The sequence below is a fragment of the Styela clava genome, chromosome 3, assembly GCF_964204865.1.
Source record: "Styela clava chromosome 3, kaStyClav1.hap1.2, whole genome shotgun sequence".
Classification (NCBI taxonomy): domain Eukaryota; kingdom Metazoa; phylum Chordata; class Ascidiacea; order Stolidobranchia; family Styelidae; genus Styela; species Styela clava.
The window spans coordinates 11,986,246-12,011,176 of NC_135252.1; the positions used below are offsets into that span (position 1 = coordinate 11,986,246).

The 24,931-nt window shown below is 33.8% G+C and overlaps 2 protein-coding genes across 2 annotated transcripts; both read left to right on the forward strand.

Moving 5' to 3' along the window:
* The first annotated feature begins 1,669 nt into the window (after positions 1 to 1,669).
* LOC120343062 (V-type proton ATPase subunit S1-like) lies at positions 1,670 to 7,510 on the forward strand. The gene is made up of 9 exons (XM_039412139.2): positions 1,670 to 1,888; positions 2,260 to 2,389; positions 2,927 to 2,992; positions 3,551 to 3,728; positions 3,935 to 4,017; positions 4,484 to 4,692; positions 4,975 to 5,037; positions 5,680 to 5,923; positions 6,369 to 7,510. Exons 1-9 carry the CDS (start codon positions 1,794 to 1,796, stop codon positions 6,591 to 6,593), a joined length of 1,293 nt encoding a protein of 430 aa, XP_039268073.2. The 5' UTR covers positions 1,670 to 1,793; the 3' UTR covers positions 6,594 to 7,510.
* A 7,641-nt stretch (positions 7,511 to 15,151) lies between these two features.
* Positions 15,152 to 17,846, forward strand: LOC120343253 (uncharacterized). Its single transcript, XM_039412389.2, has 4 exons — positions 15,152 to 15,604; positions 15,726 to 16,477; positions 16,957 to 17,097; positions 17,398 to 17,846. The coding sequence occupies exons 1-4, from the start codon at positions 15,184 to 15,186 to the stop codon at positions 17,572 to 17,574; spliced, it is 1,491 nt and encodes a 496-aa protein (XP_039268323.2). The 5' UTR covers positions 15,152 to 15,183; the 3' UTR covers positions 17,575 to 17,846.
* The last annotated feature ends 7,085 nt before the right edge of the window (positions 17,847 to 24,931 follow it).

A 24,931-nucleotide genomic window follows, 5' to 3' on the forward strand; every position in this document is an offset into this window, starting at 1 on the left:
TGACAGCGTGAAAACATTGGGCTTCTAATTGCATTTCTGACCGTCATATATTTCAAGAACACGGTTATTTCGAACAAAACTCGTTGAATTATAAACAAAGCACCACATCACAGCAATCAAACAGACGAAAACACGGTGGCCGCAAATTGGTTGACAAAGATATTATCGACGTATCGGAAATGCACACCCCCTATTCCCCCTCCTTCAAATGTAGAAACGCGAAACTTTCAAATGTGGTTAAAAGAAACACAACTCTACCCACCTGCCAAGTTTCATCTTTTTATTTCTCATATTTGTATGGATTTTCAAGCTTTTGACAGCTACGAGTTAGTTCAGTGTCACCGCGCTGTGTTACGGTACCAGAACTTCTCTATCTTTAGAAGTCCTGTCTTGTGACAGCGTGAATTGAAATTGCAAGATGGTCCGTTGGACACAAAATGGCGTCCGATACCCGCAGAACGTGTCCAACAACATAATATTGAAACGATCGTTATGTCCTAAAGTGTACAATTATTTATTATAGTTTAAATTAGTGCAACTAAGTTTTCAACTATATCCCATGTTGACATCCTTTTTTACCATATATTTCCTACCCGTTCAGGTTATATCGTGATTATCTTGAGTCCCAATTCAATATTGGATATAATCTGTTTACATTTGTATTATTGTTTGTTCCTAAAGTTTGTAAATATATTACTGGTTTAACGTAGTATATATTTACGGTCCAACTTGTTCTTTAAGTCATCTTAAAATTTGAATCTTATCCATACAAACGAAATGGGTGGGAGTTGACCTCGATGACCAGATGGTCGTATCGCTCCCTGCTGTTCATACAAAAACAATTTTATTGATATTATATTACTGTATTGATGACTGCATTTTTGGTTGACAAAATAACAAATCTCTCCCTCTTTTTTTGCCAGCTGTTGTCATGTGCCGGCAGCTTGGTCTCATGACCTGAGATAATGTGATAATATATTGTTGCCAGGTTTGTTGTCACAAACGCTTTTTTGCTAGATCTATTCAGTTCATAAATAATTGTACTGATACGTATGGCGTTTGTGTTTTATTTTAAAGGCTATTTATTTATGTCGTGGTAATCAGCCACGTAATTAGTTGGTCTGTATCAATCTATATGACAATCTCTAATTTCTATACCTGGAATCAACTAAAAAATAAACTACTGATACTGAACTATGGGTTTTCATCAGTATATCTGGCAACTGGTTTATTTAATATTTCGCTTTCCTGCTCCGTGGCTCATTTGCAATTATTGTACCTTCACCAATCGATCCGTCGATGAACTTACGCCCTGCAAGTGAATCACATATAGTTTAGCGGGCTAGACCGGTACGGTAATTCATGTTTTCTATTTGTTGCCGGTATATTTGATTAAGTGCATGCTCACGTCTAATTAGAAGTACTAAAAGTATTAAAATTGATTGATTACCGTACCGGTACCGGTACTGCTGTGGACTAAAGCCCGGTACGTTCCGGTACAGGCATACCGTAGTACAGTCTGCAAGTCTTTGCCCATTTCTTGACTTCTGTATTTTATTGAATTTGGCGATTTGATGTTGAGCCTACCTGTACCGTGTCAAATACCCAGAGCATTTGTTATTTATTATATTTATATGTACCGGTACAGCGGTATGCATAAATCTGGAAATTAATTTTTTTGGTTTGTTGAATGAAAAACTACAGGTATTTATCTTACTACAGTAATAGAATACCAGTGGTTAGTGAAAATTGAAAAAGCTTTTGTTGATGAAGTGCAGTGTCACAACTGCAAGATGAAGGTTACTAATTTTGTTGTCTTTCTTGCATTCATATTTGGACAGTCTTTCGCTTCTGACTATGTTCCTTTTTTGCTTTGGACAAATATCAGGTAAGATTTGGCAATAGCTACTTTTATACAATTTTATAAATCTATTCTTGATATACAGATATAGACTATATATATATTGGTTTTAATGCCTTCAGGTCCTAGTACAGTAGTAATATGTTTTAGTAATTTTTCATAGTCTTTTTCACATAAGTATAGTGCTAGTTATCTGTGTTTAAGCTATCTGTGTTTATCTTTCAGTTATTGATTCGATCTTAACTCTTCAACTTAGTCAATGATGTAAGAAATGTTCTGGCGATCTGGGGCCTTGGCCTAATTATATATCCTTTTATTCCTAATGGGAAATTGAAGAGACATCTTAGAAAGAATTTCTTTAGGATTTCATATAATTTCTTCTTTTTTCATTTTCACAGAAATGAAGATTGTCAGCAGGATGTTCAAGTGTTTCCATCTGAATATATTTTAAAATTTTCTGAAAGTAATTTCTTCAAATGTTTACAAAATAAAAATCCTCAAGAAATCAAAATTTTCATTACAGAAGAGGTTTATAATTTTCCTATTCATTTATTTGATAATATTTATTATTCAGTATTGTATTGAAAGATTGCATTGCCATTTGTTAGATTTGTTAGAAAAATGTTTTTCAAAAACCTACGGTAGGTTTTTCAAGGACAATCATTCATAGCTCACTGTATTGATTAGTTTTTTTAATATCTTCAAAATTATATGAACTCCTAATATTTAAAACAACTCTAGCTAAAATTCAATTGTAGTCTTTATATTTCAGAGGTTCCCTTATATTACCTCAATAATACTTAAATTAGAGACGAACAAATATGCGCTCATTAAATTATTTTGTTATAAATATCTTCAATGGTTGGTCATTGACTTATTGTCCTGTCATTTATTGTTCTAAGAGAACATTTGGTAGATCAGGTTAATCTTCGTTAAATTTGACAACCCGCTAATAATACCCGATGGGATACCGCGATAATTCGGCGGTATCCGATCGCTATCAAGTACTCTATTTTTAATCTCTCATTCTTGTGTCAATTACAATAATGATTCTTTTTTCTGCAGTTGGACGAATCTGACTTCCCACTGACACAAGATGGAAAAGACAAGAAAGCATTTTATAACTTACAAGTAAAGAAATTTAATATCATGCTGAATTTTTTGAGGGATGAAGTTCTTACTGGCTGAAATTGTTCTAAGAACAATATTTTGATAACTTGTATCATATACTATATATAATGTTTTGTTGGAACGAAACAAAATTACCCTAATTCTAAAATTGAAATAATTTTATATATTTGAAATTTTTATATTATATAATTAGTATTTATATTGTACAAACTTAATATTAATTATTCTCAATTAACTGATTTGATCAGGACTAATGAACCATATTATTAATATTTAGATAGGATTATCATGACCTAAACAAAAATGACAATATTAGATTGATAATTAATATGTCTAGAAATTTGCCTTGAAAGGAAATCCTCAAACGCAAATTTTGTATTCTCTTTTAAGATAGGAGGTTGAAAAAATGATTTTCAGTTTCCCGAAAACTTATGAATTTTCTGAGTAGCTCTAGCTTTATTAAGAAGGCAAAAACAAGGAATCAATAAATACTAATGGCGATTCCCAATATAGATTAACTATAATATTTGTCCTATTAATACTTCATTTTTTTGACAGAGTGCTATAAGCTCTGGTAAATCTGTCGTAATGCCAGCAGTTCAGCCTACATCTATTGAAAATTTCATTACGGCAACTCTAAAGAAATCTTTCAAGGACGCAAAAATATCAATTGTGGAATTACCAACAATCAACCATGATAATATAGTGGAAACGAGAAATACTATTACTACTATAGGTATGTCCACATTACACTATCTAATTAGCAGATTACTAAGTGGTAATAGTACCAATGATATACTGTAGTATAACAATTCCAATTTTAAAATGTTATAAAAAAATATTAAATAATATGAAGTTACTGATTTTTCATTTTGTGTATATGATACACACATTTTTCTAACTGAGATACGAAATTAATATTTCATTCAATAATGCTTGCAGATGAAAAGATTCAGAGCGAAATTAACCAAATTCCAAGTACATCGGAATACATTGCAGTTTTGACCGCCAGATCTGCACCGCAGGCATGTATTCATTGTTTTAATTTATACTTTGTTAGTTATCAAGCAGTCCCAAATCCTATATATTTCTAGTTCATCAATTTCAAGTTATGTTATGTCAAAGTTGAATATAATTCCATATTTCCATTCTATTCTTCGATTAACCATATTGTAGATGCATATCTTTGGTATCTTGGTTACTTGGTTTTTACCTAATTGTTTGGGAATATATCTTGAAAAGAGAAGCTTTTACATTTGTTTTAGCTCTGATAATAAATGTATGTTTTTGAGAGACTATCAAGTCAATAGGTTGAAAATATCACAAATATTTAATATAATGGAAAACTATGAGGGCAGTTTACTCTTTGATGTAGAGTCAGCAATTGTGCTTTTTTTAGTGTCCAATTGATGATATGGAAGAGTTGCCTCAGTTCGACCCTAATAAGACCCATTGAGAAACAAATCATTAATTTTTTGTTTACTAATGCAGAGACATAAAAGGGGTGTAGATGAATATCATGTTGGAAGACAGCTACTCGCAGTTGAGGATACATCTGTCGGCACCAATAAAACCACGGTTCTTCAAGGGGATTGTGTCTATATTGCATATAACAATGTTACTTTACAATACAAGGAACAAGTATGGAATCTCACTGAACCAGTAATGACTTCAACCAGTTGTTCTAATGGCACGGCTGAGTGAGTTTTTTGACATGGTCGTACTTGTTATATATTTGAAAGTTCACAGTATTTCTTAGCGATATCGAAATGTGAAGTCTTTTTGACTGTAAATTTTTTGGCTGTCAAAACTGATATATTTCCCTATTTTTATTGACCTATTCCTTCCTAAAGTTTTTGTTTCATCATTCAGCTAGTCTTTTATTACAGCTTTTTATTTGCTGTTGAATATTTGATACTAAAATTTTCACTCCTAAAATTAGTAAATTGTTTAATTTAGTATTATTTTCTTTTTCAATTCAGGGTGGAGATCAAATATACAGCTGTTAATGCGACAGGGAGCGGATCTCTAAGCATGGTTTTGAGGTGAGATCGATGGTATTCAAATTTTGCAAATGATATATACTAGATGTAATTGTAATTAATGCATGATAATGCAAGATTCTTTCTTATTTATCCACAGACAACATATTACAATAAAAGGATAATCATTTTCCTTAAAACTTGATTGGTATGTTATTCAGGTTTTGGGTTCAGATTCTATAGAAAAAAAGGAGAAAAAAAAGTTTATTTGACATTACATGGCTTGGGTAGCATCGGCAACAATTTTAGCTTTACCAAATTACTTTTATTTTATTCAATATTGAGACAGGTTTTTAAATTATTATTATTCACAGCGCTTAATAAATAGGCTCGGAGTCTCAAGTATTGATATCTAGTGGCCTGCTATGTTTTTGAAAACACTGGGTGCCATTTGGTCAGTTTTGCAACACTTGCCTCATGTAATTACCAAATGTGTTGGACACATACATATGACATACTGATCAAGGTACATCAGTGAATATGTAACTTCAGGCTCATTTGGCTTTGATGAACAGTGAGATACCCTGGATTCAATGAATGTCTGGTTTGTTCTAAAAATAGGGAACAACTGCCTTTGAAGCGAACTATAGCGTGAACACAAAATGATGGATGATTTTATTTTTTATCTGTTTATTCTGTTAACAGACTTGCTTTCGAGAGTCGCAAGTATCCAGTTTCCCTTGACACTTGGTGGAATATCACATCTGCAACCATTACCCATAATTTGAATGATACAGAAGCTACTTATGCTTTGAGAATCAGTGACAAATATTCATATGCAGCTCCAGCTAATTGGTCATGGGTCTGTGAAGCACCAGAAGCAATGACATGGAAACAAGTTGTTCAGGATAAAACTATTTCTCAACAGATAAAATTTCAATTCCTGCAGGTAAGATGACAATAGTTTGATAACTTTAGGAAAACTATTTTATTTTCTCTGTGTGCTGCTCAAGTAATGAATATCGGATTTGCACTATGCTCTCTAGTCAAATTATGCTCATGTGAGAGTGTTGAAGCTTGTAAATTTAAAATTTGCAGGCATTGTACAGGAAATATGGGGAAAAAAAACACTTCATTTGGTCTAAATTGTAGGGGAAACCATACTCTTCAAAATTCATTACTGTTACTACAATAGATTACTTAATGATTTACCACTATTGTAGGCAATTGTATCCATGATATCTGAAACGATATGTGTGGATTTTTATTTTTGATCATGTAAAAAAATATCCGATTTCTCTGGCCATTTTAGCTGTACTGTTGGTTCTTTGGACGTGTGCCAATCAAATAACTTTTTATTACTGCTTATAACTTGTCTATTTTCCCTTTCTTAGTTGCAGCCTTTTGAGATTAGAAACGAGAGTTTCTCGCGTGCACTTGATTGTTCTGGATTTCTCACAGGACCTATTTGGATGGGAACTTTGATTTCAATACTTTTAGCTCTCATTTTTGCTTTTGGAATGGCTGCCATGACTGCTATAACAACCATGGACAGATTTGATGATCCAAGGGGAAAAGGTCTTCCAATTCACACTCATGATCAACACGAAACTAACTAAATAAAGGAGTTTTATTGACTGTATGGAACTGAATGAATGATACATGTGACTCTGCTTGGAAATCTTCAAAACTTTGGGGACATAAATATATATATAAAATATCATATGCAAATATAGAACAGAGAGCATGCACACTGTTCCCAATTTTGGTATATGATTTGTCATAAGAATAGTTGTGACAAAAATTTTGGGAATGTCATTTTACTATCAAACAAATCTTCGATTCTGCACAGAGATTTCTATTATTATGTCGTGATTGCATTAGAAAACGTCATTGGAATGAGATGGATTCCATTAAGTGTTGTTGTATCGTGTCTAAGGTGCTTGGAACTCTAGAGACAAAATTGTAGATGGTCTTGGAAATATGGCTCCTAAATTCAAATTTAATATGTTGAACGTGTACGGTATATGGGACAATCCTTATGTATTAATGTTATCCACAAACGCTATATTTTTGTTGTTTTCTCCCTATTTATCTTTATCAATTTTTGTTATAGATTCAGTTTATTGTGTACTGTAGAGGAGGTCGTGGGTTTTTCTTTTGTTGTTTTGTTAATTCCTGAGAAGTTCTAATTTATTATCATCCAAATTATGTCGCTGTCACCCTGTTTCATAAAGATTACTTAATCATTCTCAATGGAATAAATGTGTGACATTTTAGTCGAACACTTGGGGTTATGCACTACTTTGAGATGTCTATATACTTGGTTTCAGCAATAACCCCTATAATAACTTGTCACCTGAAAAAATTAAAATATGAACTAAGATTTTCAAAATATATATCTATTGTCAGGCTATTGTAAAAACCTGCTAATTTGGGATAATGTGTTTTTGAAAAAAGTGTAATCTGTGCAATATTTATATTGTTGTGAATTGTCAAATTATCCTGAAATAAACGTTTCTCGGAAGGAAAATTATTTCTAGGGTTTGTGGAACGGATTTAAAGATGATGTTTGGCCTAAGGTAGTTTTTCCCAAGCCGCTCCTGGACCCCTGGTGGCCCACAGAGACTTTTGGGTGTCCATGAGCTTTCCATACATAATATGAAAACAAAACTAGATGAAACTACTAATCTGGGTGCTGTTCACAGAAGGCGACCAATCAATAGGCCTAGGGCAACACAGGATGTTGCATGTTGTGTAAGAATGGTTCTATTCCCTTCAAAAATGTAAGTCATCATTTGTTCACTGGATCGTTTAACAGTGTTTTTCGCTTTAGTATCTCATCCATGCTACGAGTTTATAACCGCATATTTTATCACCCATATTCAAAGCGGTATGGAGGAAAAGAGAAAACTCACTTGTACATGACAATATTAACTTGTTAAAGGAGCCCATAAAAGGTTACGTGGAACTGAAAAAATTGGGAACTTCTGGCATAGGACTTTTACCTAAAGAGATTTGTGTGTTGAAATATTGTCAGCATTAATGTTATCGGAATCGTGCAGATGTGAATTCCATACTTCACTATATTGATTTCCGTTGCTATCGATCTCGCGTATTGGATTATGTGCAGTATGTGATGTGTTGCAGACTGCCATGCGACTGTCATATTCAGGTTTTCAATGTGCGACTGATATTGTTTACACGCACTTTGAAATACTATGGAAATGTATCGAGTGTCACTAGCCCAATTCAAGGCTTAGAGTAAAAAGTGCACATCAAAAATACACTATCAATTGTACTCATTAACGCTGTCACCAGAATTCAAGTTTTAACAATGAATACAAACATGCAATTCACATTAAGGAAATTGTAGAAATATAATCGCTTCATAAACAAGTTTAGAAGGTGGATAATAATCGATCGTGCATTTGTAGGTCCATTAATCATAAATCAATAGGCAATATCCTGCGAGAAATCTTGTCATGCTCTGATAGGGAAGTAAAATAAAAAATAATGAACGGCAAATGAACAAGGAACGACTGCTTGCTAAATTATTTTTTAAACTTCTACACCACAAGGCGAAAAATAGGTTGAGCATCTTGGATAATGTATAATGTCCTCTCAAACACGATGTAGTAGGAAGACCCATGAAGAATAACAGCAATGCGCAAAACTGCCCACTTGGTGTCCAAGGAAACAATCAGTATATACAGTGCAACACAATTTTAAGCGCTGCGTGAAAATTATGTGCGCCGCTACATAATGTGGAACTCCACGGCGATTGAATTTTATTCATTTATAATAAATATCGGTTCCACCAATTTATTGGTATGGCGTTTTGACAAAGTGAGAAAAAAGGATAGGAGTTGAAAGCGTTAACGGCGACAAAAAAGGTTAGCCACTGATAAATATTTTGCTGTTGAAACTTTAACTTGGTATTACTAACATTTTTGTCTGCTGTTACATACGATTCAATGCTGGAATCGTTTACCTGCAATTTGCATGGATTCGGGTTTGCGAGCAATATCTAACATTTTCTTGACTCAACAATCTTGAGTGAATAAAATTTTTTTAATTTTCTTCTCGTCTGGCAGTGACTGTCTATACAAAGTAAACTCAAGAGTAAAATAATATAAAATCTAATTTGAATGAAGCCTGGTCTTTTTTAGATTCCAAGAAAATTCGCAGGCTTGATGTGTCTTTTCTATTATTCAAATAAGAAAACACGTGTAAATATTAAATATACACTAAAACAGTATATTTACATAAATATAATATAAATAGAATATTAGCAGTGCAATATAGCTTATGGCAGACAAAAGCGAATGTTTGAGATTTTATGGATTACATTCAAGGTATTAACATTAAATGGTGGTTTGAACTTAATTCAAAATACGTTTATCTGACCGATCAATTTACAATAATTTTCCGAAGACACCAATTTTAAAAATCGTTTTGGGCTTTTACAATTGAAATAAAATGTGAAATTTTTGCTTTTAGCACCTCGACAAAAATGCAATATGAGCATATCAAGTTATCTATGACCACTTAAACATCTGCGGGAAATTGGTTATATTAATTAACTGCCAAAAGCAATTAGGTGATTGGGAAATTGATTGAACGCCATTACGCCATTTATCAATCCGAAAAGTATAGAATTTATCTCGAATGAAGTGCAACTTTGGCATCATAATAGCTCGGATGACCATGGCCACGCGCTATCTATGTAACTGAAGGGACACGCGATACGTCAACCCCTAATTGCAGGAAGCTACTAGTTCTTGTGTAAACAAGGGGTGTCGTATTGTGCCTGCTAATATTGTATAATGTTACACTGCGTGTTGGGGGTCCAAGTGCACCCCACACATGCCATGCGAACACTCCTAAAAACATTGGCGATCATGTTTCGACCACAAATTGAAAATCGACATTTTGAGTAAATTTCTAGTCATCTTAATTGAATAGAACTCGAAGTTAATTACTGTGCAGGTATAACCACATATATATCGTTCAAATTTCACAAGGTTTTCACAATTTTATGCAATTTGGAAATTTAATAGTTGTGGAAATATATTCATAAGTAAATAGATGAAGCAAACATGCTGATATTGCATGATTGTGGTTGCAATATTCTGTTTCAGTACTCGATATACATTTTCGATGATAATTCAAAATAAGGTACTTCGATATTTTCGAGTTTTGTTAGTTGCAAAATCGCATCCGGAATAAACAAATGATCATTTATTGATAAAATACGCTTGAAATGTAATTTTCGTGCATATATTATGATTTTTTATTCAATGGTAAAATTCATTACGTCATATAAAGAGATGGAAATGCGACACTTTTGTGCACGTTTTATCATGATTTGAATTTCATGTATATGGGTTAATCAGACTATATGTCTACACGCCGTCGCCGCCCAAAATAAATGGACATCAAGATTTTCACTTTAATGAGCGTAAACACAAAAACAGACCTTGTGTTTTTATGAGGCTTTCCTATCTTAAACACACTTTATACGTATTGTATATACATCAGGTGAAGTAGTGAATGCTGATGACATATAAAATTTGAATATTTCGTCTTTCAGCAGTGGAAGAAATATCATAACCTAAGAGGGGAACAGAAAGTCAAATTTGTTATTGCACCAGACGTTTTCATTATTCTGCTTTGCCGAATAATCATAATTAATAACCATTTTTATTAAAGTTAACGATAGTGCACAACCGAAAATCCTCATTTAATCATTATTATTCTTGCTGATCGGGCAAAAGGCACTCTGTAATATGCTACGTTACTGAAGTACTTCATTTCTCGACGAAAAAAAGCAAAAAGACATTTAAATGGTGATTGTGATGTAATAAAGATATATGTGGTAGATGAAAGAAGGTGCAAACTCGAAAGCAATAAAATTGGAAGGGGAGTTTAGAGAAATGACTATTTGGAAATAACAAACTGTGAGACACGATAATAGACTTCCCCAACGTTTTTGCCGATGAAAATTTCATTCCTCGTTAAGTAATGTCATAACTCATAATAATAATTTTATTGAGAGAAGCCGGAGCATAAATATCATATTTATTTACCGTTTAGATCAGTTGTGGAAAGCTAGATCAATATTTTAGTCGCACTTGATCGAGCGAAAAACATTTGCACAAAAATTAAAACAATGGCTTATTTTTATGACATCTGTTTGTTTTTGGGAAGTTTTTACCGGAATAATATTTTATTCACTTCCCTCAAAATCACTGTTGCTAATACAAGCAAAGTTCCTTGGCATTTTATCAACATGAAAAAGTTGGCAAAATCAGTATCAAGTCGACAACTGATTTCTGGAAAAGGTGATATATATCTAGACAAGATGAGTATATGTTGGTAAGTCTTTTAGAGTGAATATTCAGTAAAATACTGATATGTTGCCAACTCAAATCTTACACACTAACTGACATTGTCGTAAAAAGCTAGTAAAGTTTATGTATTTTATCAAAGCCTATGATCCATTTCAAAAATAAACATTGGCAATCGTTCATAAAAGTAAACAATTAACGTAACTACTTGCAAATCATCTGAATCCACCCAGAACCAAATAAAGATAAGTCATTGAATATAAGTAATGAACTAACTCTGACGTGTGAGTCAAAAAACTAATTTTTGGTTTGTTGAGTATATAGTTCTCTGAAAACTATAGCCAGGTATATTAAGTACTATAAATCCAGCAATGTTTTGAATTGACAAATCACTGCTGTTAAATTTTTATTCCAAGCAACAAAATGATTTTGTATAAAAATTCGTATACGTCAGAGCAAAAAAATATATAATAATTTCACTTAACTCAGTTTTGATCACTTACTCTTAAATTTTGTGCAAAATCGTATGCTGGAGGAAATATCTTAACAAGTTGTCAAAAAAATTAGTTCACACTAACTAAATATTTGTATTTCATAATTTAGGTAATCGAAATTCGTTTTGTTCTCAACAAAATTTTAATGCTCATAACTTTTGTTGTGAAATCTTGTTTCATGTCCGGCTGTACATCAGATATTTGATTGGACCGGAATATTTTGGCATTGCACGTTCCAGAACTTTAGTTAAAACTTAAAACCCTAACCATTGTACCCATAGCGTACGTAATAAATTCAGTTTGCTACGCCAAACTCTTGAAAATCTTGTTTATAACCTTGTCTCTTTTAATATAAATCGAAGAACATTTGACATATTTTTATTATGTATGGATAATTATAATAAGTTTTTTTCCTAACATAACACTCCTTCATAGTATTCCACATGAATATACGCTTGAATAATTAAGACGTGCCCACTGACAAATGTTGTGAAAACATAACGAAAAGCCCACCTGTTCAATAGATAGGACTCGATCCCTACTCGAGGTGAAGAATGTTAATGACCATAACCGCTGTTTATCTACAAATATACTAATCGCCTTTGACGGGAAAGGAGCGAATCATAGCAGATCGGAAAATGGGAATTTATGGGTTGAATTACGACCGAAGACAGCTTTTTGAATTTGGAAATATAATTATACAATATTATACATAACTGAGCATGACTTTCTCATAAATGTTTTCCAAAAATCTTATAACGCTAATATAATGTAAAAATACTATAAATAACTTATGATGGTGAATACGATTCTCGCAGAAGTATGATAGCGAAAATTTATTTGTGATTTTTATTGAGTGTCAATTGTGTAACGTATACTCGTATTCGCATCAACTGGTTTCAATGCATACAAATCAAAAATAACAAGTCGTTGCAGTAGAAACAAAACACGTGAAATTGTCATTTATATTTCACAAAGATTATAAACAAGTTCTTCGAAAATTGCCATAAACCCGAAACAAACAATTCATTTTGAGTGAAAATTTATTTTGCGCTCTATCGTCGAAACAGAACGAATGTATAAACTAAGATTCGAAATTAAACAAATTATATTCGAATTTTCGTTGACACTTGGCTGCATTCGTTATGAGCTTCATTCACTTTTCATCGTGTATTTTTATTGATATGTGTTGCATAATATTTGGTAGATATTTAATTATATTTTCCCAGCGTTTTTTGGTTTTGGCGATACAATAAATAATATCGCAATGGGGAGATAGATATATTGTTATTGATAAAACTGTGAGAATTGTTAGAAATGTTGATTTTTATTTTCCAAGAAGAATTTCATGGAAAAAATGGAAATTGGTGAAAATAATAACATGCCAACATTGTTTTTTCTTTTATTGTATCTATTTCTATTGTATTGTATTTTCCTATTTTATACTTCTGTCTAATACATCACGATTTCAGTTTGACTATACACGACTTACAAAATTACATATTTTATTTTTATAACAAATTTAATTTTATTTACATTGAAATTGTGGTTCGACTCAATAATGAAAGGTGTCTTCCGAAACGTGTCGAGGTCGACAATAGTATTTGTTAAATACTTTAAAAAATACTTTTATTATTATTAGCCAAAATCATTTCAACAGTTCAAGAATTAATTTTTTTAAGAATGATTTAAAAAATGAAAATCGTGATTACAAAACTACCGTAGGTTTTCACAATCTTACATCCGATCGTACCTGTTATAGATGTAAGTGGTATTTTACTGAAGTAATTTATATGGAATTCACGTTTGATCTGATGATGCTAAGAACACAACGTGTGAGTTATTATTATACACCAAGAGGTGTGACAAAATAAATCATCAAGTGTCGATTTGGCTCGGAAGTAGCCACATTCTCGTTATCTAGTTGAACAATAAAAAAATAACAAACCATACCCGCACCTGTTTTGATTTTTTGGATCATTTTATTTTTCATAAAAAGACTTCAATTATGATGACAAGAGACTCTTCCTTCTGAAAAGAACTTTGTTTTGTCACTCGGTAATTTATTTTTGTCGAGTTGTGTAGCAATTATGCCCGGCTGAACAGGGCCAGATGGGAAGTATTTGAGATTCACAATTCTAAACGTCTCATGGTACTGCCCAATTTTCTCTCGTATTGTTGTATCTTTTGTGGTTAAATACGTGTGACGCTCAGGGAACCTGTTATTCGACAGGTTAATCTTGTCGTACGCTGCTAAGAGGAGCAATTTAATAGAGTTATACGATGTTAGCGTGTACCTCAGAAAGAGTCGTAATTTTAATGGCATTTTAATAGCACGAATAGTTGAGAAAATATATGGATGTGTTTCTCCGAAACGATTAATTTGCACGAAAGGTATACATTGTCGGTCCGATTTCAATGACAATTACCTCGAAATTTTAGTTATTTTAATATGTTTTGAGATGGGTAGGCAGTGAGTGAGCAATCCTGGTTTAATTCGATTTTAACCGTCTGGGCGTTAGTTACTTTCCGGTCCAGGCCATTCAGAAATTATGAATATCGACGGTTCATTATCATACTAATGCCATCCATCGATAACCTTCGTTCAGGTGACAACGGGACTCTTACGGGTTCTTACTGCAATAGTAGACGACTAACACCTGGCGTATAGACGCTTTAACTAAGTATATCTACATCTAACGATAATTGGCGAGATTTTGAAGTCGATTTATTATTTTTCCGGAGTGATATTGTGTTTGTTTAATTTAGCGTAAAAATAAAATGGAGGAAGTGTTGGAGAGAGGTTGACATTTGAGAAGCCTTACCATAAGTAGTTTATCCATGGCTCACGTCTGACCAAGAATCTCTGCTAAGATCTATCTTCGATGTGTTGTCAACTATTTGAACATGCGTAACCGGACGACAAACTTGAGTATAGAAAATGGAGCTCTTATATTTGCAAAAAAGTGCCCGCTTGAGTTAATAGTATTTATGGAAATGCAAGTCGCCGTAAAAGCATTATAAATGATTCAATCACCCAAATGTGATGTGGCTCAAAGGGATTTTGTAGGTGTGAATTGAATGAACTCAAAATTGTAAATATACTTATGAAAACATTTCTATCACGAGTAGTCGAGGACTGTGCATTTGCAGAGATAGCCATGGACTTTTCGTAGAATAGATGAACATGAAGCCGAAACAAACGAATTTTGTAACTTGCACTGTATTGTATTATTTTGTGTATTTCAAAATGCATCGGATCAAATTATAGATTATCGTCCATGCTTAATGAATAATGTGTATTTACTGATTTCTAAAATTTCAGAAAATTTATTCTTTATAATATACGAGTAAACAGGATAATGAAAAGCTCGTTTTTGATACGCGATATATTAGGGATGGAACTGACGAAAGATGACCCTGGAATTGGTGAAGTGTCGTCTGATAATGATGTTCCGGAACAACGTAGGGTTGAAGAGGATGTAGTAGAAGTAAACGAACTTGCTTCACGCCATAGAAATGACTGTTATCCGGCATACCGAAATCCAGAGATTTGTGACGCTTCTTCGCCGTCCTCAGATGATGGATTTTTCGAAGGGTCGCCGAAAAGGCATGATAAAAGCCAGAATAAACTTGTCACTAATGAAGATCTGCCTTATGTTAAAAATGCGTTTTCTAACTCAATGCGAAATCGAAGCGAAGTTCAATTAAATAACTACAGAGAAGATTTTCAAGAAGATTTTCCAAGAAAGAGAAGTCGGAATAATCCAGAAAATGGAGCAGGTATATTGTGCTTCAATAATGCTTGGAATTTTTGTAACTTTTTGTAGTCTAAAAACAATCAAACTCTTTCAATAGGTCACCAGATGTGATATTGAATTAAAATATATTCTTTCTCGTTCAGATGGTGAATTATTTCTTGAAAAACGTCACTTATCTTGTCTTCCGCAATCGCACGACAATCGTCTCAATTTTCACGCCGAAACCACTTCAAAAAAATTTCACAATTTAAATCAGGAAGCGAAGGACTGGAGAAGACAATATTATTATCAATCTCCTATGATTCTTTACCCCAATGGTAATCCAGAATCCGCGTCATACTCATCGAACGCAGAATTGTTAGGCATTAGAAATCCTACCATTGTACCTTATGGGTTTCTCAGCGCAATGGACAACGCACTGATTCATGCCATGCTTCGGCAACGCGAAGCTGAATTTTGCCAGAAGCGGTTCACCCAGGAAAGAACGCATAGATCTTTTTCTATATCACCATCCGTATCAGAAACAAAAGATAATTCAATACCAGTCAATAGTGAATCATTTCGCCGAAGAGCATTTCAAATTTTGACAAAACAAGAGAAGGAAGGTGTTCGAATGAATTGCCCGTTAGTTCCAGAAAACATTAAATCTCATAATCTCAAAAGGAGTTCATCTTCCGAAATGTTGTCGTCTATCGACAATACTACATTGGTTCCCTCTCAAAACTTAATGGAAAATAGAAAATCAAGAGATCACTCCACTACCCCACCGCCGCCAACCGATCGACCAATTATTCATTTGCCTGCGTACTTGAGAACAAGAATCGGCGAAGAAAAACGAACCAACAGCAAATCTAAAAATTGTCGTAGGAGTAGAACGGTTTTCACGGAAGTTCAAGTGAGTTTATTTCTGGCATATAAATAATCAAGGTAGTTTTTGTGGTCATTCTGTTAAAGACATCAAGAAGTCGCAATAGTACTCGCCAAGTAGGACAAAATATCTTTATCGAATTAGCAACTCTGATCATAAATTTCGATGCTGGTTTATTATATACAGTATTGCTCATTTACCACATAAATGACAAAATACTTAAGTAGAAATTCTCAAACAGTAGTAATCTCCAATCTTCCAATCTTAAATGAGTTCGTATAATTTCGCTTTTGTAAAGCATCTGTGAAGACTTAAGGTTTACTTATCTTATTTCGCCACAATACGGGGTGCCACCAGAAGCTTCAGTAAATTAATCGGAACTCGGAATTAGTAAAATCATCGATTTATTCGGTTAACTATACAGTTCCTTCATCAAATTGTTCATTCACCGATTTTCAAGCCTCTGGTCAGATTACATCTTATTAACGTTTTTGCTTTCGTTTCAGCTTCTTGGATTGGAAAAAAGATTCGACAAACAAAAATATCTTTCAACTCCTGATCGTGTAGAACTCGCAGAAGCATTGAGTCTAACTCAACTCCAAGTTAAAACGTGGTATCAGAATAGGCGCATGAAATGGAAAAAGCAGGTTGGTGAAATTTTTTGGCGGCCATTTTAACTAATCGGATGAACTCCGTCAAAACTTTCGCTCGATTTCAATTCGTTCCAAGTATCATACTTCGGGTATTAAATTCAATCGCATGTTTATTCCTAACTATATTTCAAATATCGGATTGCAATATATTATATATATGGCTCCTTTAAAATTTCTTCCGCATATATTGGCGATGTCCTTGACTTATAAATTATACCACAATTTATACATTTTGTTGCGTACATCTTGCGTACAATTTACTCTTCAATACCAATATCATGTTTGATTGTGCAGGTGATGGAAGGTGGTGGTACAGAGCCTCCGACTAAGCCCAAAGGAAGACCACGAAAAATCCGGCCGGAAAACGAAGAAAATGTACAAAAGACTAATATAAAACCTACACCAAATACCTTCTATAGAAGAGACGAATTACACTCAAGCCCAGCTATATGGAGAACTTCTGTATATTAATAAAGTCCGTGTATATGTTTTCTATTGAGGTTTGTGCTTATCTGTAGAATAGGACTGCAATAAAACAAATTATGTATACGGCACACATTCTGAAGGAGAATTTGACTTGTAAATATAATCCCTCGGATGACGGAAATCGTGTGTGATCAGTTCTCTTCTGATGTGGTTAAATGATGAATATATTTTGTTGTACCGCGATGTGCTTGTTCCAGTTTTACCATTACATATATAAAGAGCTTGTACAATGCAGTAGATATATTTTGCTTAATTTCAAATTATTTTCATGTAAAATTTATAATAAAATGTGAAAAAATAGCATGATTTGTTTTGACCACACTAAGGTTTTATTAGCTTTAAACAAGCTCTAAAGCTTGCAGTTATATACATTGAATGTAGAAGCTTAGACAGAAGACTTTATACTTGATGGTGCTGTTGTGACAGCTTTCATTCAAAATTGTCAACATTTATGCATCAATTTGAATTGGGGTACGGGCCAGACTTTTTGGACTGGAAGTTGGTTTGATATTGAAACTAGCAAAATACATTCGAACAACATGATGAACGCTATGATGAACGCTTTTTGGTTGGACAATTTTTTCGGCCTTCAGTCACGCAATTTTTCGTAGTGGGTTTCTATTTTCCGCTAAGCTTCTGAAAAGTTATCACAATCCTCCAATTTGTTCCAAATGATAACTGAAAAATTCTGATTTCCTAGATATCGCTGGATCGAAAAAAGTGACAAAAGCCCTATTTTGTCACTGAAACGGGAACGTGTGTTATACGAAACGAATTGTCAATCTTCGTGAAATTAAATTGTCCATGACGACTGAAATTGTAGCGGTTGCGCTAACTCGAGGGTGGGTGACCTCCTAAGACCCAATGGTATTATATTACCCATGGCACAAGAAATTACTCGAAAAATCTAAAAATGTCAAACAATGCAAATGCGTGTGGTCGGTAATTTGATCGTAGATTGAGTTTTAGGGTTCATAAAATGTAATTATCTCTACAATATCGGTGAAAATCAGTAACCCCATGTAGTCCTAAAATCTTTGATCTTCTGACGTGTATTCTGACATGCACTCGCATGATTGCAAGACACGTTTGGAAGCAGTAGAAAGTGAATGGCAAAATGATGGAATCGGGAAATTAGATATATGTATACAAGTAATATTGCTCATTAAGTACATGTAATTTCGGTTTTCATATGATTTATTCACTCATTCTTTTTTTTTAACTTTTATTACTATTCATAATTGTTGAATTTGACTTATATAACAGTTTTATAATAGCACATATATCCACAGTCAGCAATATGTTTTTCATAATATTTTGGTATTATCTCTTTTGTATGAACATATTTTAAGTGTTTTCGTATTTAGAAAATTCATTCATCTGAAAATGCAATCCATCCCCCTTAATAGGAGGTGAAGTAAGCTGATCTATAAAATAAATTTCAATTATACATCTGTTTTGCCATGAACGAAGCAACAATAAGACATCCTGACATGACCAACCACAACTAGCCAGTGAGTCTGGTCTTCCGCTATCGTGGCGTCACATACATGCCCCATCCACTCCACACATGTATTGGTCTGACGACATCTCATCATGGGAAATTATAGTGGCATGTCGCGGTTGTAGACCACACAACGTTAATCTGCCTTTATTCACGGTTCAAATAGACCGAACTTGCAACAAATCTCACGGTTGCTCATGATGTATTTTAGGGATAAATTTAAGAAAATATGCTCTAACGAATTACTTCAAACAATAATCTTTATGGTGACATATTTTTGCTCTTAACTCTCTTCAAGTCATCACTGTTTTGTAAATAATTTATCGAGTCAAGAATATACAAATTAGAAACCTACAACACCTGGCACCTTTATTGCTGGATTTATAAAGCACTGAGCCAGTTTGTGTAATAAATAAAAATGAAATAATAAACAAGATGAGCCTTTTCTTTATATTTGTTTTAAATTACCTTTTGCATACAATATGTGAAACCCCACCCCCGAAAAACAATTGCTGATGTGGTATATACTGTAAATGAATTTTAAGTAAGAGCACGAGCGTTCATATTAATAAATTGAAGCCTCACACGTGCGGATAATCATTTTTCAATACTATTTGGGTAGCGTCAAGTTCCCTTTATCGAGTGAAATCCTACTGGAAATAAATTTTGTAAATTTTAGAACTTCTTAGTCACGCGTAAACTAAGTGTTTTTGTATAATTGTTTAGCTGTCTTCGTTGACTCAGTTAAACCCGTTTAAGTTAGCGTTTATTGAATACTTCAATGAAATAATTTATACAGTCATCCAATTATTAAATATTCCCACGATTACAAGTGTAAGGCGACAAACCCTTGTCCACTAAACAGTTACAGTCAATTGAATTATAAATTGGGTGTAGAATTAGACCTTATTACATTTGAATTATTTTCCAAAGTCGTTAAATGTAGCGTGTATAACGTTTCCATAACATCTCAGGCGAAAATGATTTTATTTATATACAACACACAACCACACACGAAAAGTAGATAATTTTTACATAGAACAATGGTTTATATATTTCTTTTGCGTGATGAGGTGTGATTTGTCATTCCTTCTCTTGCCTCAGTAGGTGGTCTACTAATGGGGTGTTGGGGCAATCCTACCTATATTTCTTGAGAAATACCTTCTGATCAAGTTACATTTTTGGTGCTTTAATTGTTTCGTTGAAGCTCAAGGTTGCTTTTGTACTTGACATTGTGGTTCCGTAGATGGTTTATTGATATTTGTTGAAATATGGCCTTGAAATGACGAATAGTTTGATTGTATTAACTGGTAAGCAAAACCTTCTTCTATTTCTAAATCATACAGTTGATGTAAGTCGTAGTTCATAGCACTTGTTTCAGCTTTATTATGATTGATAGAATTTGGCAAATGATTACTTATCGACAACATAGAATTATATACCGCCTTGTCGAGTTTCTATACGGGCTAACCAGAATGTGTAATTATTGTTTTTCAGCTATTGCAAGCAAGCCTACAATAATTAATAATTTCAAAATTCAGCTCATTTTTTTTAAAAGTTCATTCTTCTTCACGCAGACGTACTCTACGAAGAATCATTATACACAAACATGATTATAAGTAATTTCTATGAATTGTTTAATGGGTGCTCCTGAAGTATGCGCACCAAGATGTCGCATAACCTGAACCCTAACCTGGTACACAACCTGATTTCAGGTTGTGCGCCATCTTGGTGCGCATACTTCAGGAGGTCCATTTAATGTATTGTATATATGAAAGAATTTACTTATTATACCCAAGCTGAGCATGCTGTTCAATTGTAGTTATATTAACATCTGTAACTGATACGCGTTGCTGGCAAGAAAAAGTTATTTTTGCAGTATACAAAGAAAAGAAAATTGGTTTTGCGTGGATGATTATGATCCTAATCATAGGGGTATACTTGTTCTACGAAAGAATAAATGTATGTTTCATACGTCAGAATTTGTCTAAAATACCGTTATAAGTTTTCATAAAACAAGTACTTGTGTGATTGGGCTTCATTCTGTTTTGATACATGGATCTTTATTTTACAATTTCATCATTATCTTTGACCTATGACAGATAAATCATGTAAAAAATTCGTTATTGGACACGTAGTGGACATAACGATCGTTTCAATATTATGTTGTTGTTGTTGTTCTTGTTCTTGTTCTTTGACACGTTTTTAAAAAGTCGCTTTTCTCTTCGAATACTGGACCAATTGCTTTGAAATTTTCAGTGGTTAAAGATTAATTTTTTCGCTAGAAGGCTATTACTTTTATTTATTTCAAAATTTTGCGTGAATTCTATGAAATTTGATATTTCGTCTAAAATTTTGCTGTATTATTTTTTATCCATGGGAACACGGATTTTAGTCAGTGTCATGACTGGCTGTACGTTTTGATTTTGCAAAATTCTTGCTACTGGAAATTCAGAACTTTTTTGAGGGTACCGGTAGCGTCAAAGGTACCGGTAAGGACTGATTCGCTCTGGTCTGACGTGTCCATATATTTGTACGTAGCTCTCTTGTCTTATATATAAAGACAATATATATATATGCATCAGTTTGTTGATACCTCAACAAATAAAAGGTTCAAAATTAAATTATTCGTCCAATTGACGAATTTAAAACGTGGTAGTTTCTTCATGCAACAATAAAATATCTTGAAAATCCCATTGATTACTCTTCTCAGTAAGAGAAAAGAGGGATTATTATTCATTGCCTCGCCAAGATACGATTCACCAAGATTACTGCTGCGAGAAGCGATCAATTACGATGAAAGTGTCCTCTTCACATCGCCGCGTGATGTTGAAATTGCTATATTCTTCCATATATATATATATATATATTACAGCTACAGTTAAACAATCTGGCGATAGTTCTTTCGTCTATTCAGTCAAGTCAAAACAATGTATATACAAATCCATCTGGAGGGTGTTTAGCTTCTAGAATCGGGGGGGGGGGGGGGGGTAATTGTTGCTGCGTGTAGTGATTCTGTTAGTATCGTGTCAATGGCACTACCTGGTCATATCAATCTGTAGTGTTGAAATTGCAATATTCTTCTGGGTGGTAGCCTCGATTTAGTATGATCAGAAGAATTTCTGAATATTCATTCAAACACTTTACCAATCTCCTGTTAGCCTGTCTGTACAACCAATTTTAACCATAACTATATCTTATGTGGTGATACATTTTGACATACATTTTTTATTATCATCATATGTATTATATCATGACCGCCATTCTAAAGCTTTCTTATGTTTTTGAACTTTCCGACTCAAACTAATAAATTTCTTGTTCAAAAATAAAATACAAATTACGTATGCCTTCCATCAACTGGTGAACATGGCATTCATCAAAATTCTTTCGATGTTAGTGGAAATGAGTGGGGCCATGAACGCCATCAGGAAAATTCTTCTTAAAGCCTACTTGCAAAATTTTCGGTACTTATTTTGAGACTGTTTATGCGAGATGGCGTTTACAATCTGATTTGCATGTTTCAAACCATCACTTTCAAACGTCCGTCATTTAGAAGTACATACGATGGTAAAATTTAGCCTACTATCGCAGTTTCGGGTCTAATTATTGATCACTGCAACAAAACTAAAACTCTTCAGAAAACATAATGACGGTTGAGTTATTTGATTCATACCTGAATTTGAAAAATACAATTAAAAACTGACAAATAGCGTGCAAAACCACGAAGGTGAGCAAATTCTCTTTGTCACCAGACTCGTCATTGTACCTGAAAATCTGTCTGATTCAAAAAAGTGTCTTCTGAGTATAGCTATTAAAATTAGATTATTCGAAAATGACCATATCATCATCTTCTGGAATGTCTCGCAAGTCACTAGATCAGAAGTGGCCAACCCGCGGCTCTTGATCCGGTTTCATACGGCTCTTTTTACCTCGACTATTTTAAGGAAAAAAACCTCAAACTACGATTCATCATGTTTCGATTGAACATAATTATCATGATTCTTCGTGAACTTTTCTTTTATTTCGGAGATACATGAATGCCGGAATTCACTTTACAATACAATCGTTTATCATTACGTCACAGTCAAATTCTTTGAGATGCGTTTATTGCACTACAACGGCTGTCGTAATCATATCGAGTTCGACGTACGGCGGCAAACGCGCAGTTCATCATTTATAGGAGAAATTGAAGTGCTGAAAGAACGCTACAAGTTACCTCGCCGACGACTCGTTTAATTCTGAAACAGATTGTTTTAGGCCACATGAGGGAGTTCTTCAAAATAATTTTAAAATGTTCCTTAGAAATTAGTAACAAATAATACCTTGTTCCCATTTCCGAAAGTTGCACGTTTTACGAAAAAGACGCTTTTACTGAAAGAAATATGTGCTACCATCTGTCCTATATTCTCTGCGTTTCCGGCAACATTGGCCAATGATCGCAGACTTCTGCATGTCGTAACAAATAAAATTCGATCAGCTATTGGCGGGCGGATGAATATCAGTTTGTACTGCCCGCTCTTGCGTTGTGTAGGATAGCCTTTCCATCGACTTTTTTAGTTAATATTAGTTAAGTTATGCTAAGACGTTGTTAGAAAATGTATAAGTAAGTTATTAAACACCTTTAGGTTTTTACCATGGATAGCAATTTTGTGAGAAAGGCACTGTTGAAGCAAGGGCCATACACGTTGTACGGACCATAAGCCCGATTTTCGTTGTCCGTACACTTGGATGCAGATGACGGAAGTCGAAATAAATAAATATTTTAATAATTTTTTACACCGCGTTCAGCTATCTTCCCCTGATAAATGTCCTACTCGTCTTTGTTCATCAACTGATGGTAAATTGAAAACAATATTTCCATCACAAAGATCTGGATTGAAAAGGGGAGAAAAAAGAAATAGAAAGACTTGAAAATAGTAATTTTTTATAAATGACTATTAAATATGTAACCCTTGATAGAGTTGAGATGTGAATTTTTAATTTGCTCGTGTACGAGACAGAATTCGTTAAAATGCCCAGGCAATAAATTTATTTTAATTGCATCAGGACATACCAGCTATTTTCTCAGACATGCATGGCCATATTAAAAATATGCAGTAGCTGACATATCGGGATCGCGACTTCAGAATCAACATAACCATTTTAGTAGGAAAATAGCGGACATGGCCAGTTCAGTAGGGACATAATCATTTAAGGAGGAAAATATCGGGATCGCAATTTTAGAAGGGACATAGCCATTTTAGTAGGGGATATCGTCATTTTAGTAGAAATATATCGGGATCGCGTTGGACGCAATCAAATCAAACAGGCAATACCTTTTACATAGTCTTATATTGGTCGCTAATACTAAAAAACATATTCTATTCATAAAGAGTCGAACGCGAACAAATGGTCAATAGTTACTGATATTACAAATGTTTTCTTACATTAAAGTAAACGAGGGCGTCTTCGGAGCACCTCACATTATTGTAAAAGTCGCGCGGCCGCATGGGTAATACGTGGTCGTCAAACGCACCGCCGATCACGTGCTTCGGTTTTGCTCGCCCTTCCCCGTTCCACGCTACTCCCTTATTATTATCGCCCGTATTCTCACTTTTTCACAACGCAATTCATTATAGTTCCAATTTAATACGTTTCTCCCATTGCAAAAATCATTCAATGGTGTTATTGCCGGCACTTGCGAGAAAAATGAAAGAGGCAAACAAACTGTATTTCATTACAACAATTAATCATTATCGCTAAAAACACAAAATAGGTTTAAAGTTGTTATGAACAATTTTCACCGCTGGACGTGTCTTTCCACGTTGTGAATTTCGTACAAGGCCCGAGCCTAATTTG

Excerpts from the sequence above, each read along its gene's own strand:
- LOC120343062 (XM_039412139.2), top strand. The coding sequence starts at position 1,794 with ATGAAGGTTACTAATTTTGTTGTCTTTCTTGCATTCATATTTGGACAG. Across the intron at positions 4,693-4,974 it reads TGTTCTAATGGCACGGCTGA|GGTGGAGATCAAATATACAG; the intron begins GTGAGTTTTTTG and ends TTTTCAATTCAG. Across the intron at positions 5,038-5,679 it reads TCTCTAAGCATGGTTTTGAG|ACTTGCTTTCGAGAGTCGCA; the intron begins GTGAGATCGATG and ends TTCTGTTAACAG.
- LOC120343253 (XM_039412389.2), top strand. The coding sequence starts at position 15,184 with ATGAAAAGCTCGTTTTTGATACGCGATATATTAGGGATGGAACTGACG. Across the intron at positions 15,605-15,725 it reads TAATCCAGAAAATGGAGCAG|ATGGTGAATTATTTCTTGAA; the intron begins GTATATTGTGCT and ends TTTCTCGTTCAG. Across the intron at positions 17,098-17,397 it reads GCATGAAATGGAAAAAGCAG|GTGATGGAAGGTGGTGGTAC; the intron begins GTTGGTGAAATT and ends TTGATTGTGCAG.